General features: G+C 42.8%; 1 protein-coding gene across 6 annotated transcripts; it reads right to left on the bottom strand.

Moving 5' to 3' along the window:
- Nucleotides 1-6,379: 6,379 nt before the first annotated feature.
- On the bottom strand, nucleotides 6,380-14,700 carry DDX5 (DEAD-box helicase 5). Of its 6 annotated transcripts, none has more exons than XM_038371834.2 (13): nucleotides 14,209-14,700; nucleotides 12,593-12,758; nucleotides 12,276-12,372; nucleotides 12,058-12,191; nucleotides 11,854-11,919; nucleotides 11,125-11,266; nucleotides 10,880-11,040; nucleotides 10,428-10,600; nucleotides 9,989-10,099; nucleotides 9,530-9,591; nucleotides 9,383-9,442; nucleotides 7,920-8,144; nucleotides 6,380-7,066 (listed from the first exon to the last, which is right to left on the bottom strand). In XM_038371834.2, exons 1-13 carry the CDS (start codon nucleotides 14,214-14,216, stop codon nucleotides 6,681-6,683), a joined length of 1,791 nt encoding a protein of 596 aa, XP_038227762.1. In that variant the 5' UTR covers nucleotides 14,217-14,700; the 3' UTR covers nucleotides 6,380-6,680. The 6 variants fall into 6 exon arrangements, with proteins under 6 accessions (XP_038227762.1, XP_038227760.1, XP_043353382.1 ...); XM_038371832.2 differs by having other exon boundaries at nucleotides 14,191-14,671; XM_043497447.1 differs by lacking the exon at nucleotides 14,209-14,700 and adding an exon at nucleotides 13,420-13,564.
- Nucleotides 14,701-16,922: the final 2,222 nt, after the last annotated feature.

Below are 16,922 nucleotides of genomic sequence, written 5' to 3'. Positions count from 1 at the left end.
TTTCAAACCCGCACGAAACGTGTGTTTGTTAAGGAAACACCTTAAATCATGGGTTATTATGAACGGAGCACTCGGAACTGTGCTTGCTCCCATCCACAGATGGCCCCTGCCCTGAGAAGCTTGCAATTGATGGTTCTGATGCCCTGTGAAGCCCCAGTGGACCCCATGGGACTCTATGCAGATACTTTCTCCTTTTCTTTTTGCGAATACAGACTAACACGGCTGCTACTCTGAAACCTATGCAGATACTAGCACCCAGCTGCATAGATCTGGTTATAGGAATGAAGCCTGAGGCTACTTCCTACCTCCTTGAGGTTGTTGCGCCAACACCTTCACCTATTGTGAGAGACCACAGCATTTTCTGACAACCCTTCTCTGCCTTCCCCTCTGTCATGGGCACAAATTCATGCATTGACAAATGAGCCAGGAGATGGGAGTCAAATCACAACTTTCCAAACAGGGTGTGGGTGATGACAGCTGTGGTCCACTGAGTTTAAATGCAAACGGGACTATGGAAGGAGAATCTGGGATGGTGCTCTGAATGTAGACACGTTTCAGAGTAGCAGCCGTGTTAGTCTGTATTCGCAAAAAGAAAAGGAGCTGTAGCTCACGAAAGCTTATGATCTAATAAATTTGTTAGTCTCTAAGGTGCCACAAGTACTCCTTTTCTTTTTGTGAATGTAGACACGTAAGTCAGGTGAGGCCCTGAATGCACAAAGTCCCCTGCGGTCACAAAGATAGGAAATGTTTCAGAGTAGCAGCCGTGTTAGTCTGTATTCGCAAAAAGAAAAGGAGTACTTGTGGCACCTTAGTTTGTTAGTCTCTAAGGTGCCACAAGTACTCCTTTTCTTTTTTTAAAGATAGGAGACACTCTCTGCAGTTCTTGTCAGAGCAGCATTGTTATATAAAAAGGCCCCTAACAGAAAGGTTCACTAGACAATAAAAGAGAGTTAAAACAGCATAGATGGGAAGGACCTAATGTTCTGCTGTAGGCGTTCATGGCTGAGGTGAGGGAGGTTTGTCTGCTAGTTCTGCTAATGAGCAGTCTGACTCCAGCTGGCAGTCTGACTTAACAGCATGGCAGTGGAAATTTCCATACATGCAGCAGCATTTCCTAATCATGGATTTAAACTAGTTCCAGTAGGTGGAGCTTAACGAAGAGTAAGCATTCAATGTGCTGTGCATGTTATGAAAAATCATGCATGTTCAAGTCTCAATGATTCAGAATAATCCCATCATCCAGTGTTGCCAGCTTTACAGGCTAAAAGAGCAACAGAGTGAAAATAAAAGATTGACAAGAATTGTTACTAGGTCAGTAGGTAAGCCTGATGAGTTACACAGCTAAGCAAAAGAAATCCAGTTTAACACCCTATCCACGGTAGGATCAGAATCCTGCTAGTTACAATGGTATTTACAAATGACAGTTGTCACTAGCTTGGTTCTAGAAAAGGGCAAGGATAGTCTTGTCTGAGAATCAGGAGTCATATTCTATACTAGTTCTTGGCGGTGGGGGAATCCCATTTATTCCCATTGAGGAACCTGGGCTAGAACATTGCTAGCAACAAGCATGCTTTGATTAATTATAACAGTTAAAGTTTACAGAGTTCCGAGCCCATCCTGAGCAGGAACTAGTAAAATAAACTCACAGTAAAACTACACCTGACCTAGACTTGTGTGGCATAGCTTGTGCTGTCTATGGAATTGTCTACTCTACAGGTTTTGTGTAAGGAAATCTTTACCATAGACAACAGTCACATCTATAGTTATGTTTTGTCTTCATTTTACAGATACAGGGAATTGATTTGCCCAACGCCCTTACTCTGGGACACACTTTCCCTCTCTTGAAGTTTACAAATCTAAATCAAATCAGACATACAAATACATGGAAAAATAATTCAAAATAGAACACATTTATCTTTTAAAGCTGTGCCACAGTGGATTAATTAGTAGCATTATGATGTAACAAGCTGGCAGATACTGGCTTAGTAACCCACATCACAGCTATATGTGGAGTAGTGACTAATCAAAAGAGTTGAGTTCTCTTGCAGTTTACACTACAGGAAGAGCCAGTTTTAACAAGTCTAGATTTATTAATCCCACAATCTGTTGTGTATAGCTACATTATGGTTGCTAGCAGGTGTCAGTTTCCACCTAGCACCAGGATGACCTCAAAAAATCTCTGCTAAAATAGTACAAAACCGCTTCACTGGAGTGCTCCTCCCTATGCATTTCCTAATGAACCTCCCATGCCTCCTGTGCCCAGTTATGACTTGTAATTGACTTTGTATTTCCTTGTAGCAAACAAGACAAAGCAAATGAACATGTAATTTTGCTTCAAGCGAAGGAGGGGAGAAGTCATTGGTTCACCTTTGTTTACCCCTTCTATGCCTGCTTTTTAATTTTATATAAAGAACAAGGAATCATGATAATTTCCTGTTTAATCTAATTAAGCAAAACAAAAATTAATTTAAATTTTAACTTATGGATGTTTAGTTATCACACAAATTCATGGGTTCCTGTTTATCTTTAAATAGACACTTAAACTGGAGGCTCAGTGGTAAACCCCCACATTTCAAACACTTGTGGAATTTATACATATAATTCCAAGTAGGAATTCCAGTCCTTCATCCTCCCACTATAGATCAATTGATTTGCTTGCCATTTATTTTACTAGAGGTCTTAGGAAGATCCCCTCCACATCCCTGAGTGAAGCTTTAGAACTTATTTACGTTGTTGTAGCATTTAAGGACTCTTTTCAAAATTGGGGCCTTATTGAGATAGGCATTGTAAAGATTCAGGCAGATAGTCCCTGCCCTGCCCCAAAGAGTTTACAATCTAAAAGTTAAAAAGAAAAATTAAAAGCCATGCCAAATAAAAAGGTAAATGAAAGGGATAAAACATACTAGCACAAAGCTATCAGAACAATGGCAGGTATGTCTTGGTAGTATATGTAGTATTTAAGGGGGGTAAATCAGGTTAGACACCGGAGAAGGGAATTTTGGAGTGACCAGACTGTGAAAAGGGAGTTAAAAGGAGGATGAAAAGTATAATAGGCAGGCATAGAGGTTGGGGAGCTGGGAGGAAATGAACCACCATTGGCAAGACAGTAAATAGGAATAGTCCATGAACATCTCAGCCTAGGCTTTAGGATGTTGGTCAGTGCATTCTGGGATAAGACTGGCAGGCCTTGATTTACCACAGTGCACTTTCACAGGGCCTCCATATGGGAATCCCTGTCCCTATCACATAACAACCCAGGAGGGAGTTCCATGTCTTGGGGGGAGGGTTTTGCCTGTGCATTGCAGTAAGAGCCAACAAGGCAGAGCAGGGAATAGGACCAGTCCATGGGATCAGCACTGTAATGGGACCTGTGCTGTGCTATTCAACATATTCACAAACTATCTGGAAAAGGGGGTGAATAGAGAGATGGAAAAAATTGCAGACCATAACTATTTTGAGTAATTTTGTAATTGCAAAGCTAAGAAGAGTTACAAAGGGATCTCACTAAAATGCGTGACAAAATGGCATGTGAAATTCAATATTGACGAGTGCAAAGTAATGCACATTGGAAAAAAATAATCCCAACTATACATATGAAATGATGGGGTTTAAATTAACTGCCACAACTCTAGAAAAGATGTTGAAGTTATCATGGATAGTTCTCTGACATCTGCTCAATGTAGAGCAGCAGTCAAAAAATGGTAATGTCAGGAATCATTAGGAAAGGGATAAACAACAAAATACCATAATGCTACCATACAAAGCCATAGTATGCCTACACCATTAATTCTGCACACAGTTCTGGTCACCCCATCTCAGGAGAAAATATTAGAATTAGAAAAAGTGCAGAGAACAAAAATGATTTGGGGATGGAACTGCTTTCATACATGGAGAGATTCAGTTCAGAAAAGACAACTGAGGCAGGATATGATTGAGGATAAGGAAATGTTATTTACCCCTTCACCTAATGAAACAAAGTAGGCAACAAGATTTAAAAACAAAAAAGAAGTACTTCTCCACACAACACACGTGCAACTTGTGGTTCTCATTGCCATGGACTGTTGAAAGCACCAAAGGTATAACTGGGTTCAAAAAAGAACTAGGTAAGTTCATGGAGGATTAGCCAAGGGTTAGGTATATAACCACATGCTCCAGGTGTTCCTAAAGCACCAACTGCCAAAGGCTGGGACTGCGTGCTAGGAGATAGATCACCTTAAACTACTTTTCTGTTCATTCCCTCTGCAGCAACTGGCAGTTGCAAGGTCAGAGACAGCATAGGGGCTAGACTGACAACTGGTCTCAGCCAATATGGCTATTCTTTATGAGCTCCTAGGGGCTTACTTTCCACCTCCCACCTCTTGAGGGCAGGGAACATCCCCACAACTAATTGGGTAATCTGGCACTTAGGACAGAGAGTATTAGTGCTAAATGAATACTTACACTTTGTAAATGTTCATAAAAGTTGACTTCCTGCTACAAAGCTGCTTGAGACTGTTTGGGTTGAAAGAACACATATGTAACCTAGATAGCCTTGCTTTGATCAGTGATTAGAAAAATGCCTACCCTGTTTATGCAGTGTAGTTGTCAGGATATTAGACAATATGAAAGTGAGGTAATGTATGTTATTTGACCAACTTATGTAAATCCAGTTACCACTTCAATGTATACAACTCCATCTTTAAAAAAGGACTACTGTTTTGCAGTAGTCTCTCCCAGCAATTAAGCATCCTTCAATGAATGAGCACTAAACAGCAAAAATGCAATTTTACATGCAGGTCCCAATACTGCTACAACTTGCTAAAAGTGTATTTGAATGCACCATTGACTTAATGGTTTATAAGAGTGGTGACCAGCAGCTGTAGTGCTTTCTTGGACTAAGTGACGTGAAGTTATCAGCACATTTGGCAAAGCTACTTCAAAAGCCATGTTTTCCGATTTCTGGGGGACCCCAGATAACCTTGACAAGTCAGCTGCTTGTGGGTCTGAGGACACTGTCCATCCTCCAGACCAGTAGCGTCTCATTTCCTTGTATTCTGCCCCCCTTATCCCATAAAACCAACTGATTTTATATGTTGTGAGCTCTTCAGGGCAGAATTGTTATTTTGTTTGTACAGCACCCATGGCTTGTAGCCACCATGGTAACGTTAAGATAGTTCATTCTGTGTTTAAGCCAGGGTACTATTGTACCATGTGATTTGCTAGTGAAAGTTATAGCAGACAAGCCAAAAGAAGCCTCCTGTTGAGAGATACATACACACAACATCCATCCAATGTGAAATAATAGTGACTACATCTTGAACACTGTTGGTAAGCTGGATGATTTGAAAACAATTTGCATTTCAGGGCTCACCTACAATGTCCAAGTTAAAAGAGCTGTGCCTCACACAAATTAAGGTTTTTCCCTGTGCCCAGAAAGTTATTTAATCTTGGGACCCTTGGCCTGATGCAGGTTTAAGGAGTAACTGTTGTAAAACTACATTAATGAGCAAACCTTTTGAGTTAACAGGAAGAGTACTGGTAACATCTATGCACAGTACATGTTGAGTGTTATGTCCCCCATTACCTTTTTGGTTATTGAGGTCTCTAAATCCTGGGAAAGGCTTCCAAGCAAAACAATTCAGGTCTACTTGTATACTGAGAGTTATTAGTGCTCTAACTTTCACGGCTGCAATTCTAAGGTTTTAGTACTAGATCTTGGAATCCCAAGTTACAATGTGTAAGTTATTCCACATGCATCTATTAGTGGACACAACATCCACAGAAAGTTTCAATACACTGTGCCACTTATGAACCTGTCAGTGAGTGCCAAGATGTAGATGCAGTTATAAAAAGCCACCATGCCCTTCAGAGAAGAAATGAAGGGTGAACATGTCCCTGGTTTGAGAGGCCAAAATTAACCACCTGTGTTTTAGTTTCAAGCCCACTTTGCATATTTACAGCACCCTTGCTTTGAAGATCTGACAGAAGCTTCTCTAGGACAGCTGCATACTACTCTTAGCCAAAACTCTTCATTAGGTGAAGGCTAAGAACAATTTAGCTGTACCATTGTTTCCATGTATTTTCAGATTAAATATACTCTAGAGTCAGAACAAATGCGTAAAATTACTTTCTTCAATACTAAATCTGAAGCCAGTTCTGCCAATAAAGTTCATCTAATGTTCTCCAAAAAGTTGTTTATAACCAGTAAAAGGAAGCCATGGCACTAGAATGCAGTAAGCTGGTTCTCTAGCAATAGATCCAGTTATTTAAGATGGTTATTGAGAGGATAAAATAAGACATGCAGTAAGCTTTTCTAGGATTTAATAGAAACACATTTATCATGTTCAACTGATGTAAAGTTGTGCACTTGAAAAGTAAACAATTTCAATTTCACAGAAAATTCAGTCTTCAAATATCTTTATTGGAAGGCCATGCACTGCCCTCTGTTACTGTATTTCAAATCACTGTACATTTACTTGGTGAAAACACTGCCTGCATTTTCTAGTACAAAAAACTAAAAATTGTTTCAGGAATGTAGAGAAATATTCAACTTAAATAGCGAAAAAGTGCACCATAATTACTGTTGCACTGTAGTCATTTCTGCATTTTCTGTAAGTTTCTTAAATAACTATCCTGTCTTGATAACACACAATATAAAGAGCAATTATGAAAAAAACAGACATTTAAATATACTTCTAAAGTTATTGAGTATAACCAGCTGGCATTGGGTAACCTATCATAGGAGCAGCACCAGTGGCAGGATATGCATACTGCTGTTGGTTCATACCATTGTGCATAGTCGCAATGTTAGTTGCATACTGTTGATCATAACCATTCTGGTAAGCTCCTGCAGGATTACCAGCAGCTCTGAAGCCAGCCTGCATGCCAGCAGCTGCAAAGCCATTTCCAAATGGAGTTCCATTACTGTAGGTTTGAGCACTGTAGCCACCGTTTTGGGCTTTTGCTCCGAAGTCTCTCTTCCCTACTGCACCGTAAGTTCTCTCAAAATTCTCTCTCTCTCTAAAACTACCAAATCCACCCCTTTTGCCCGCAGAATATCTGTCACGTCGATCACCTCGGGAACGACCTGTGAGGGGAAAAAAAATCTAAATGAGATACTGACTTCAAGAGTTATTTGTCAATCAAGCATCAATATCATGTTATATAGGAAAGTCAAGTACCTGACCCACTTGATATGTCTGCACTTCAAATGAAAGTTGTGTATAGAAATCTGGATGCCTTGAGTTTAAGCTCATCATTGCAACCAACTTTTTCAAACATGAATTAAGTGCAAACAGACTGCTTCCCAGTCTGCAGACTGCCTGACACTGATCTCAGGGTGTTAACTCTACACAACCCCAATATAAGCACTTAAAATGATCAAATTAAGTGCTTTGAATAGAAAAGAAAATGAAATCTAGAGGGGAAAATGGGAAGTTGCATCAAGGACGTTTAGCAGTAGAGAAACGGAAGGAAATGAAAGGTGTAAATAAAGGGCCTACTATGTAGAAAAGAAGCATATTTTTCTCCACCAATGCTAACAGCAGCAGATTGGGTAAACTTTGGTGCCAAAGAAAAACCTCTAAAAAGGCTATATTCTATCACCGCTCTTTGATGGTGCTTTCAAAGTGACAGTGGTCTGCTGGATTACTGTAGTATAATATGGCTACAGGCCAAAATTAAGGTTTTATTTTTTCCATACAATTGACACAATGCTCCTGATTCAGTACTATAAACATATTTTGAAACCCATTTCTTTTAACTGGCAAGATCATGACAAATCTTAATGCATTCCTGAAGTAAAAGGTACTATTCTGCCCCAGTTCAGGGCCTCTGGAGGCAGTGTGATGTTGAGAAGATGTCTAAAGGATAGATACCAGGCTACTAAAAAAGAATTCACTGACAAGAAAAAAAAAAAGAGTAGTAAGTGGAATATTTACCTGAACCTCTGTCTTCAATCAACTGAAGCAATTTGGGGTTGATAGCTTGATTAGCCTCCCGAAGCACAGAGATGAGGTCGCTTACTTGCTTTATATTGTTAGGAGTAAAGAATGTGTAGGCTGTGCCTGTTTTGGTACTGCGGGCAGTTCGTCCAATTCGGTGGATATAGTCCTCTGAGGAGTTAGGGTAGTCATAATTGATGACAAATTTCACATCTTCCACATCTGTAAAGTGTTGCAGTGTGGCAAAAAGCAATGTACAAAGTTTTGCACACCACAACAGCCAAATCAAAAATAAATGTTAGACAACTATATTTTTAAGAGGCTAATGGCTGCAAAGAATGTTGTTAGAATTATCTTTTGCTTGAATATTGTGGAAGAGAAAAAAGTATGCACACTCCATCTTATCACCCACCCAGTGATCTAAAAACCTTACCATAAAGGAGAATGCATTTGCTTGTCATTCCCAACTCAAGAGTTCCCTTACAAATCATCAAGTGACTTCTGAATGCTTCTTGCAGTAGGGCCACTAAAGCTCACAGCAGCCTCTTCATGTGCTCATTTGAGGGCCTTAGAGTAAAAACACACAAGGTCCTTCACATACACACTCATCAGAAGCTCAAAAAAAAGTGGACCACACTGCTTGTCTTGCCAAGACCTTTCAACCGCAGCTGCAAGAAAAACATACCTGTCCCCCAAAGTCACCAAGTTGTTTTTATGCACTGTGTCTCGTCTAGGCAAGCGCTTCCAAGAAGCCAGGGTTCACTTGAGAATGTGTCTGTCTCTCTCTGGCAGGTCTCGACATGACGACTGGTGTATAGGTGAAGGAGGAACTTTGACTTTCAAAAGGAGAAGCCATTGCTTTCCCACCCCACTTGCTAAAGTGAGAGGTGGACTTTTTCTCAGATCTCATGTGCCAGTACTCACCAATTTGTACAAGGCTTAGTACATTTTAAAGCTGCTCTCTCCATTTCAAGGTTGAAATGAATTTCATTGAACAATGAAGTTCATAATTTTCTTCGACATTTCAGCAAAGTCACTGAAATTCAAAGACCCACAGATCACAGCGAACAGTATGCACAAAGCTAACAGCACTGTACCATGGCAATCATGCAAAGCATGGGACAGAAAAAAGATACCAGGGCAAAGTGAACTGTGAATAAAAACTGCTGTTTCATGAGAGAACAGTTTATGGGGTAGTCGTTTAAAAGATGGTCTTTGCCTTTTGAAGATTACTGGCACACAATGCTCTCAGCTTTCACCTCTCTATTCGACTGGAAGCAGCCAGCCGATCATTTCCACTAGTCCTCCATCCCCCTCGAGTCCTCCGATTGTCATGCCTAGGCCTTGCCACAAAGACTGCACCTTTATGTGAAAAAAAACTTAGAAAAATGCAGAGGTTAAAGAAAGCAATGAACTTTCTTTAAATGTTTGGCAACTGGCATTAGAGGAGTTATACTAACCTAGACCTCTGGATGCAACATCTGTAGCAATCAGGATGGGAGCTTTTCCATGTTTGAATTCTACAACAGAACAGTCTAGTCAGTTTATATTCTTTATTAGATTAAAAATCTGACAAGTGCCAAGAACAGTTTATGAGTCACACCTACCATTTAGAACCCAGTCTCGCTCCTGCTGGCTTTTGTCACCGTGGATACCCATTGCTGGCCACCTGAAAGCACATTGAAATTGAATGACTAACCTCATCAAGATGTTATACATATAGCAAACAAATCAGGATACAGTTTGACAAACATTTGAGTAAGCTTCCTCCAGTTACATTATATATACTTATGCTTTTAAGTAGACCAGTTGCAAACCTCTAAAATGGACATTAAACATCTAATAAATTTATACTGCACCAATTATGAGACAGATTATCTTGCTGGATGCACTATTCAATTGACATTTCATACTAGATTGATTTTTTAAGTTATTATGAAGAGTTATGTACAGTGGATGATACTTCTCAGTGAATTGTGGAGTGATGGAAGCTAGCCTGGAGTAGCTAAGCTACATAGTGAAATCTAAAAAGGTAAAAAAAATTCAATGTTGGAGAGGAAACATACCCATCTCTTCTCATTTTTCTGGTAAGATCATCACATCGTCTTTTGGTTTCCACAAACACAATGGTTTTGTTTTCTTTCTCACTCATAATTTCTTCCATCAACCGAATAAGTCTGACAAAAAAAGTTAGTAAATCAAAACAGCGACTCAATGCGATACCCAAAATTAGCATAGTTTCTTTAGTACTGCTATTAAGAGTCACAATTTCACTTCAAATTAATACCCAATCCTTAACCTTAAGATGCTTAGCATTAAACAATTTAAAGTTGCAGAATAAAGCTAAATAGTATCAAAAGAAACCCCACTGAACATTTGTTAGTTTTATTCATCTAGTAGATGCATCCCATGAAGAGATCTGACACTCAGAACTAAAATGTTTTCACCCCCACCCACCACCCAAATGCTTTGGGAGCACAAACAAGTTCTCAGGTGCCTACGTACTTGTCATCCTTCTCCACATCATGGCATACATCCACAATTTGAAGAATGTTGTGGTTTGCACTTAGTTCCAATGCCCCAATGTTGATGTGTACATATTCTTTCAAGAAATCTTCAGCGAGCTGTCTAACTTCTTTGGGCCATGTTGCACTCCACATTAGAGTTTGCCTGTCAGGCTGAAGATACATTAAGGCTTGATTAACTTGAACTACACAAGCAGAACAGCATAGTTGAACCACATAGCAAAATGCTGCAGCCAACTACGGTGTTAACAGTATAGATCCAGTCCAACAAAATGTCAATATAACTGAGCTGGATGTAATTCAAAGGAGAGGAGGACTATGATGGTTGCAAGAATTGTGATTTTCTATATGCAGACACCTTCATTTTAGTGTAATTTTAAAAAACTACATTAGTTTTGGTTCAGTAAAGATTGGAACATGACTTCTACTTACCCTTATCTGATCTACAATTTTTCTGATCTGAGGTTCAAATCCCATGTCAAGCATTCTGTCAGCTTCATCAAGTACAAGGTAAGTACATCTCCTGAGATTGGTCTTTCCAGCTTCTAAAAAGTCTATGAGCCTTCCAGGTGTTGCAATGCAGATTTCCACACCTTAAACCAAGCACACCAAGATTAGCATATTGACAAGAGTTTTCCACACTGCCTGTGCCTATATGGTAACAACTTTATTCATACCTCTTTCTAAATCACGAATTTGTGGTCCTTTTGGAGCACCTCCATAAATACAAGTAGACTTCAAACGACATGCTCTGCTATATTCAGCAGCCACTTGCTGCACTTGTTGAGCCAGTTCTCGAGTTGGTGCCAGCACCAGACACTGTAAACATTACCAATATCAAATTAGCACTATCAGGGTAAGCAAGCATGTGCAATCTTTCAATTTTTGCCAAATCTAGTTTAACTTTTCTCTTACCATCACAAGATTCAAAAGTCCTTTGTTGCCTGCTGAGGCAAAGGTAACCAACTTTTACTTGATACCCGAAAGCTTTTAGAAGCTGCTAGGATGGTCTTCCTGCAGCACTTTAAAAAGCTTAATACTAGGCTCTTTTGGTTTTTGCTGCCAATTACCCCTGTGGACTTTGCCTTCAGCAAAATATCCTCAAAGCCAGACATATTATGAGATACAAGTGTCCTCAAGCCAATATTCCCATTTTAAGAAGCATAATTCCAATAGGAATACCGGAACTTCTACTCTGAATTCTTTGACAAAGCCTTAATGGAGGACAGGGTCTATGCAATGCACCTGAACCTGGTGGACTAGCTAAAATATGGAACTGATGATCTGCAAATACCACATAATAAAGTTTAAATGCCTTATTTTTCTACTCATTCCACAATATCCCCCCCACCTGTGCTTTTAATACAACATTCCTCTTAAAATAAAAAATTCACATTTATACTCACAATAGGTCCATCTCCTCGCTCTAGGAATGGCTGATGGTTTATATGCACTATGGCAGGCAATAAGTACTGTTTAAAAACCAAAGAAAACCTTCTGTTAATATGTATTTCAGATATAACTGGATTTACAGATAAAGGTACTGGAAACACTTTATGAAGTTGAGATTATGCAACTACATTCCCAGAATTAAAAAAGTCACAACTTACAGACAATGTTTTTCCTGATCCAGTCTGTGCTACTCCAACCATATCCAGTCCACTCAAAGCAACAGGCCATCCTTGTGCCTGAATAGCAGTTGGTTCAGTGAAATTCTGTGCCTGAATTACTTCCATAACATTTGCTGCAAAAGAGAACCAATAAATTAGCCATTGTTTGTATTCATGAAGCCTGAGTAACTCCTTGGTATATGGAGATTTGTACTTACCAGGAAAGTTAGCCTCATAAAAATTTATAAGTGGTTTTGGACAGTTATGGCCCTTCACTGTAACTTCTTTGCTTGCTCTGTACTGTTCAACCTCTTGCTGCAAAAGAAATAATTACATGTCAGCTTTATTAACACTTTAAAAAAATCTACAGCAAAACTTCACTCATACCAGCTGCATTCAATTTAAGTGTAATTATGTCTAAAGTTATTGATCCATGTCCCACAATCAATAAATTGCCAAGTAAAAAGCACATTAAGTGACAATTCCTGCAAAGATAAAGAAGTTTAATAAGGAAAAAACCAGTCATGGTACATACCACAGTGCGTCTAACTACATCAGGATGCTCTTGATAAAAATTCTTCTCAAATTTGGGCAGTTCATCTAGGTTCCATTTCTTTTTTGTGAGTTTTTCTCCGGGGTTTCCAAATTTCTTTCCAGATAAAGGCCCACCTCTGCTTCCTCCAAAACGAGGACCACCAAAACTGGGAAAAAAAATTAATAGTAATTATCCTTGAAGAAATTTGAAAATTCTAACTTGTTCCCATACGTGGCGATTAACTCATTTCCATAACATTGGATCAATTCTAAGATTGTCAATAGATCAAATTCCTCGTTTGTGTTCATAAGTATTTAAGAAGGCAACGTTTTCAAGGATTTAACTGCATGGGATCTTCAAAACCAAACAGTAAATGCCACAGATCTAACGAAGGCCCCAGCAGCAGGTATGCGCTAGTTATCAAATACCTAACATCCCAAACGGGAAGGCGCTCGTCATTGTCTAAAGAGTGCTCAAACGATTCGTTAGAAACGATTAAACAAACAAGGCAGCTCCAACGCCTTCGTTATAGAAGAGACACTCCCAGCGTGCGTCAGAGCCTGAAGAAAGCCGGTGTGTGTGTGCGTGTGTGTGTGTGTGTGCGTGGGTGGGGCGTTATGAAACCTAGCGACAACATTCCCGTAAGTGGGTTGCTGGGGAGTTTTTATTGTTTTTGTTTTAAACGAAGGCATCGATTTCGGTAAGGAAAGGAAACCCGCACTGAGACGCTCAGACACATCTGGGGCCCCTTCGACAAAAATGTCGATAAAATAATCACCTCCCCCCCCCCCCCCCAAAATCAAGTTGAGCCGCCAAGCGCATCCCCCCCCCCATCTCGCCCCGGGAACAGCGGCTGCTCATGAGCAGTTATTTGCCCCCCCCCCCCCGCCATCGACCCCGGCTAGGCGGGTGAGATGCCCTCCGCCCCCGGCGGGAACATGGCGGAGCGGCCGCGGCCGTTTCCTTTGTTTCTCATTTCTGTCTACGCCACATTTTCCAGCCGCTGCCATTTTAGAGTCTGGGCGGGGAGGGGGAGGAACAAAGGCAGCAGCAGCCGGCATTTTGATTTCCCCTCAGTCACCGCATGGCGGGGCCGGCCATTAACATCCGCTTACACAACACAAAGCAGGAGCCGGCCGGCTTCAGCCCCGGACGCCGTCCGACCGGGGGAGCGGCCCTGCGGGAGGGGGGGGGGGGGCGGCTCCGGCACCGGAGAGGCGCCCGCCCAACCCGTTGACCCGCCACTCACGATTCCGCCAGCCCGGCGCTCCCCAAGCCGCCCAGCCGGGAGTCCTGGACCCCGCCTCCCGCGGCGCGGTGGGCGCAACCCGAAAGGGAATCGAGCCCCCAAAGCCCCCCGCCCCAGTGCCCAATAACCCCAACCGCCGAGATCCTAGCGACCCCGGGGCTCACGATGCTCCCCCCAGCCCCCTGCGCGCATCGGGCCCCATCGCCCCCTGCAGACAGCAGCCCCTCCCGCCACCCGTGGATCGCTTAGGAGAGGGCTGCCACCCGGCCGCCATTTTACACGGCTAAACGGTCGCTCTAGGAATACGGACGAAAAGGGCGACAAGCGCCGGCTGAGGCCCCAGGCTCACCCTCTGTCCATGTCGTACCCAGGCATGGTGATGGCGGCGGACGCGAGACGAGCCCGAGCACTAAAGCGAGCGGCGGAAGGTACAGCAAAACCAGCAAGGGCGGGCGATTCTAATGAATGGGGACCGCCCAGCCGCCCGGACGCCGGTTATATAGCCGGTGCCGTAGGGCATGCTGGGAACCGGTTCGTGACGCAGGCACAGAACCCGCCCCTCTGTCATGCGTCACAGCTCGAGTCGCCCGGATTCCCCTCCCCCGCTTGTGGGCGTGACCACGAGAGCGCTGTCCTGGGCTTGTGTTTTTCCTCGCCGGCCGGCTAGGGCGCTCGCCGGCGGAAGTTTCCCTTCCACTTCGGGCGTGGCTCGCGTTCCCGTCACTGTCCGGCCTTCCCGCCCCGTTCCGTTCCCCAGGCGCGTACCCAGAGCCCTGGAGCGGCGTCCTTCCCTCCCTGGCCTGACTCCAGCCCTTCGCGCCCAGGCCTCTGAGAGCAGCGCGCGCCGCTCGCCCCTGCGTGCCACCCAACCCCCCCCCCCCCCCGGGCCCCGTTCATGTAATAAAGGCCTTGGTAGGTAGCCCCGTTCGGCTGAGGTGATGGAGGGGGAAGAACGTGAGGGGGGGGGGGCCTTGACCAACTGTATTGAACGCCTTCGCCGAGACTGTTGAGGGAAACAAGCCCACTCGCATCAAAAGGGCTTTGCCCCACATTGGTCCTGAGCGGCTTCCAGCTAAACAGCCCCAGCTTCTGACATGGCTGTTCCAGTCAGTGTACTGTTCTCACACACGCACACAAAATCCTAATAAATTCAGCCCCCTAATGTTGTGACTGGGCAGGTGGTTCACCATAGTAGAGACGTTTCAGAGGAGCAGCCGTGTTAGTCTGTATCCGCAAAAAGAAAAGGAGGACTTGGGGCACCTTCGAGACGAACACGTTTATTTGAGCATAAGCTTTCGTGAGCTACAGCTTCACTTCATCGGATGCATGCAGTGGAAAATACAGTGCGGAGATTTATATACACAGAGAACATGAAACCATGGGTGTTACCATACACGCTGTAACCAGGGTGATCAGGTAAGGTGAGCTATTACCAGCAGGAGAGAAAAAAAACCTTTTGTAGTGATAATCAAGGTGGGCCATTTCCAGCAGTTGACATCCCACCATCAGCCTCAGCCTGGACCAGTCCACACAAGAAATCCACGTCCTGGACACTACAGTGCTAATAAGCGATGGTCACGTAAAAACCACCCAATACTGGAAACCTACTGACCACTATACTTACCTACATGCCTCCAGCTTTCACCCAGATCACACCACACGATCCATTGTCTACAGCCAAGCTCTATGATACAACCACATTTGCTCCAACCCCTCAGACAGAGACAAACGCCTACAAGATCTCTATCAAGCATTCTTACAACTACAATACCCACCTGCTGAAGTGAAGAAACAGATTGACAGAGCCGGAAGAGTACCCAGAAGTCACCTACTACAGGACAGGCCCAACAAAGAAAATAACAGAACGCCACTAGCCATCACCTTCAGCCCCCAACTAAAACCTCTCCAATGCATCATCAAGGATCTACAACCTATCCTGAAGGACGACCCATCACTTTCACAGATCTTGGGAGACAGGCCAGTCCTTGCTTACAGACAGCCCCCCAACCTGAAGCAACACACCACACAACAAAAACACTAACCCAGAAACCTATCCTTGTAACAAAGCCCGTTGCCAACTGTGTCCACATAACTATTCAGGGGACACCATCATAGGGCCTAATCACATCAGCCACACTATCAGAGGCTCATTCACCTGCACATCTACCAGTGTGATATATGCCATCATGTGCCAGCAATGTCCCTCTGCCATGTCTGCCAAACTGGACAGTCTCTACGTAAAAGAATAAATGGACACAAATCAGACGTCAAGAATTATAACATTCAAAAACCAGTTGGAGAACACTTCAATCTCTCTGGTCACTCGATTACACACCTAAAAGTGGCAATTCTTCAACAAAAAAACTTCAAAAACAGACTCCAATGAGAGACTGCTGAATTGGAATTAATTTGAAAACTGGACACCATTAACTTGGGCTTGAATAAAGACTGGGAGTGGATGTGTCATTACACAAAGAAAAACTATTTCCCCATGTTTACCCCCCCTCACCCCTGTTCCTCACACGTTCTTGTCAACTGCTGGAAATGGCCCACCTTGATTATCTCTACAAAAGGTTTTTTTTTCTCTCCTGCTGGTAATAGCTCACCTTACCTGATCACTCTTGTTACAGTGTGTATGGTAACACCCATTGTTTCATGTTCTCTATGTATATAAATCTCCCCACTGTATTTTCCACTGCATGCATCCGATGAAGTGAGCTGTAGCTCACGAAATCTTATGCTCAAATAAATTAGTTAGTCTCATAGTAGAGAGGAGTTTTGTTTTATTTCGAATCATAGAAATGTGGGGCTAAAAGGGACCTTGAGAGGTCATCAGGTCCAGAACCCTGCTCTGAGGCAGGATAAACCTAGCTCATCCCCGACAGATGTTTGTCCAGCCTGTTCTTAAAAGCCTAGAACAATGACTGTTTCACAACCTCCCTTGGAAGCCTATTCCAGTGCTTTACTACTTATAGTTGGAACATTTTTCCTGTGATCTAACCCAGTGGTTCTCAAACTTTTTTCTTCACGGACCACTTGAAAATTGCTGAAGGTCTCAGCGGACCAGTTAATGATCTTTCC

This window comes from Dermochelys coriacea, chromosome 14 (genome assembly GCF_009764565.3).
Source record: "Dermochelys coriacea isolate rDerCor1 chromosome 14, rDerCor1.pri.v4, whole genome shotgun sequence".
In the NCBI taxonomy this organism is placed as follows: Eukaryota; Metazoa; Chordata; order Testudines; family Dermochelyidae; genus Dermochelys; species Dermochelys coriacea.
Note: the sequence above shows the minus strand (reverse complement) of the source record. Positions and strands in the feature narration are given on the sequence as shown.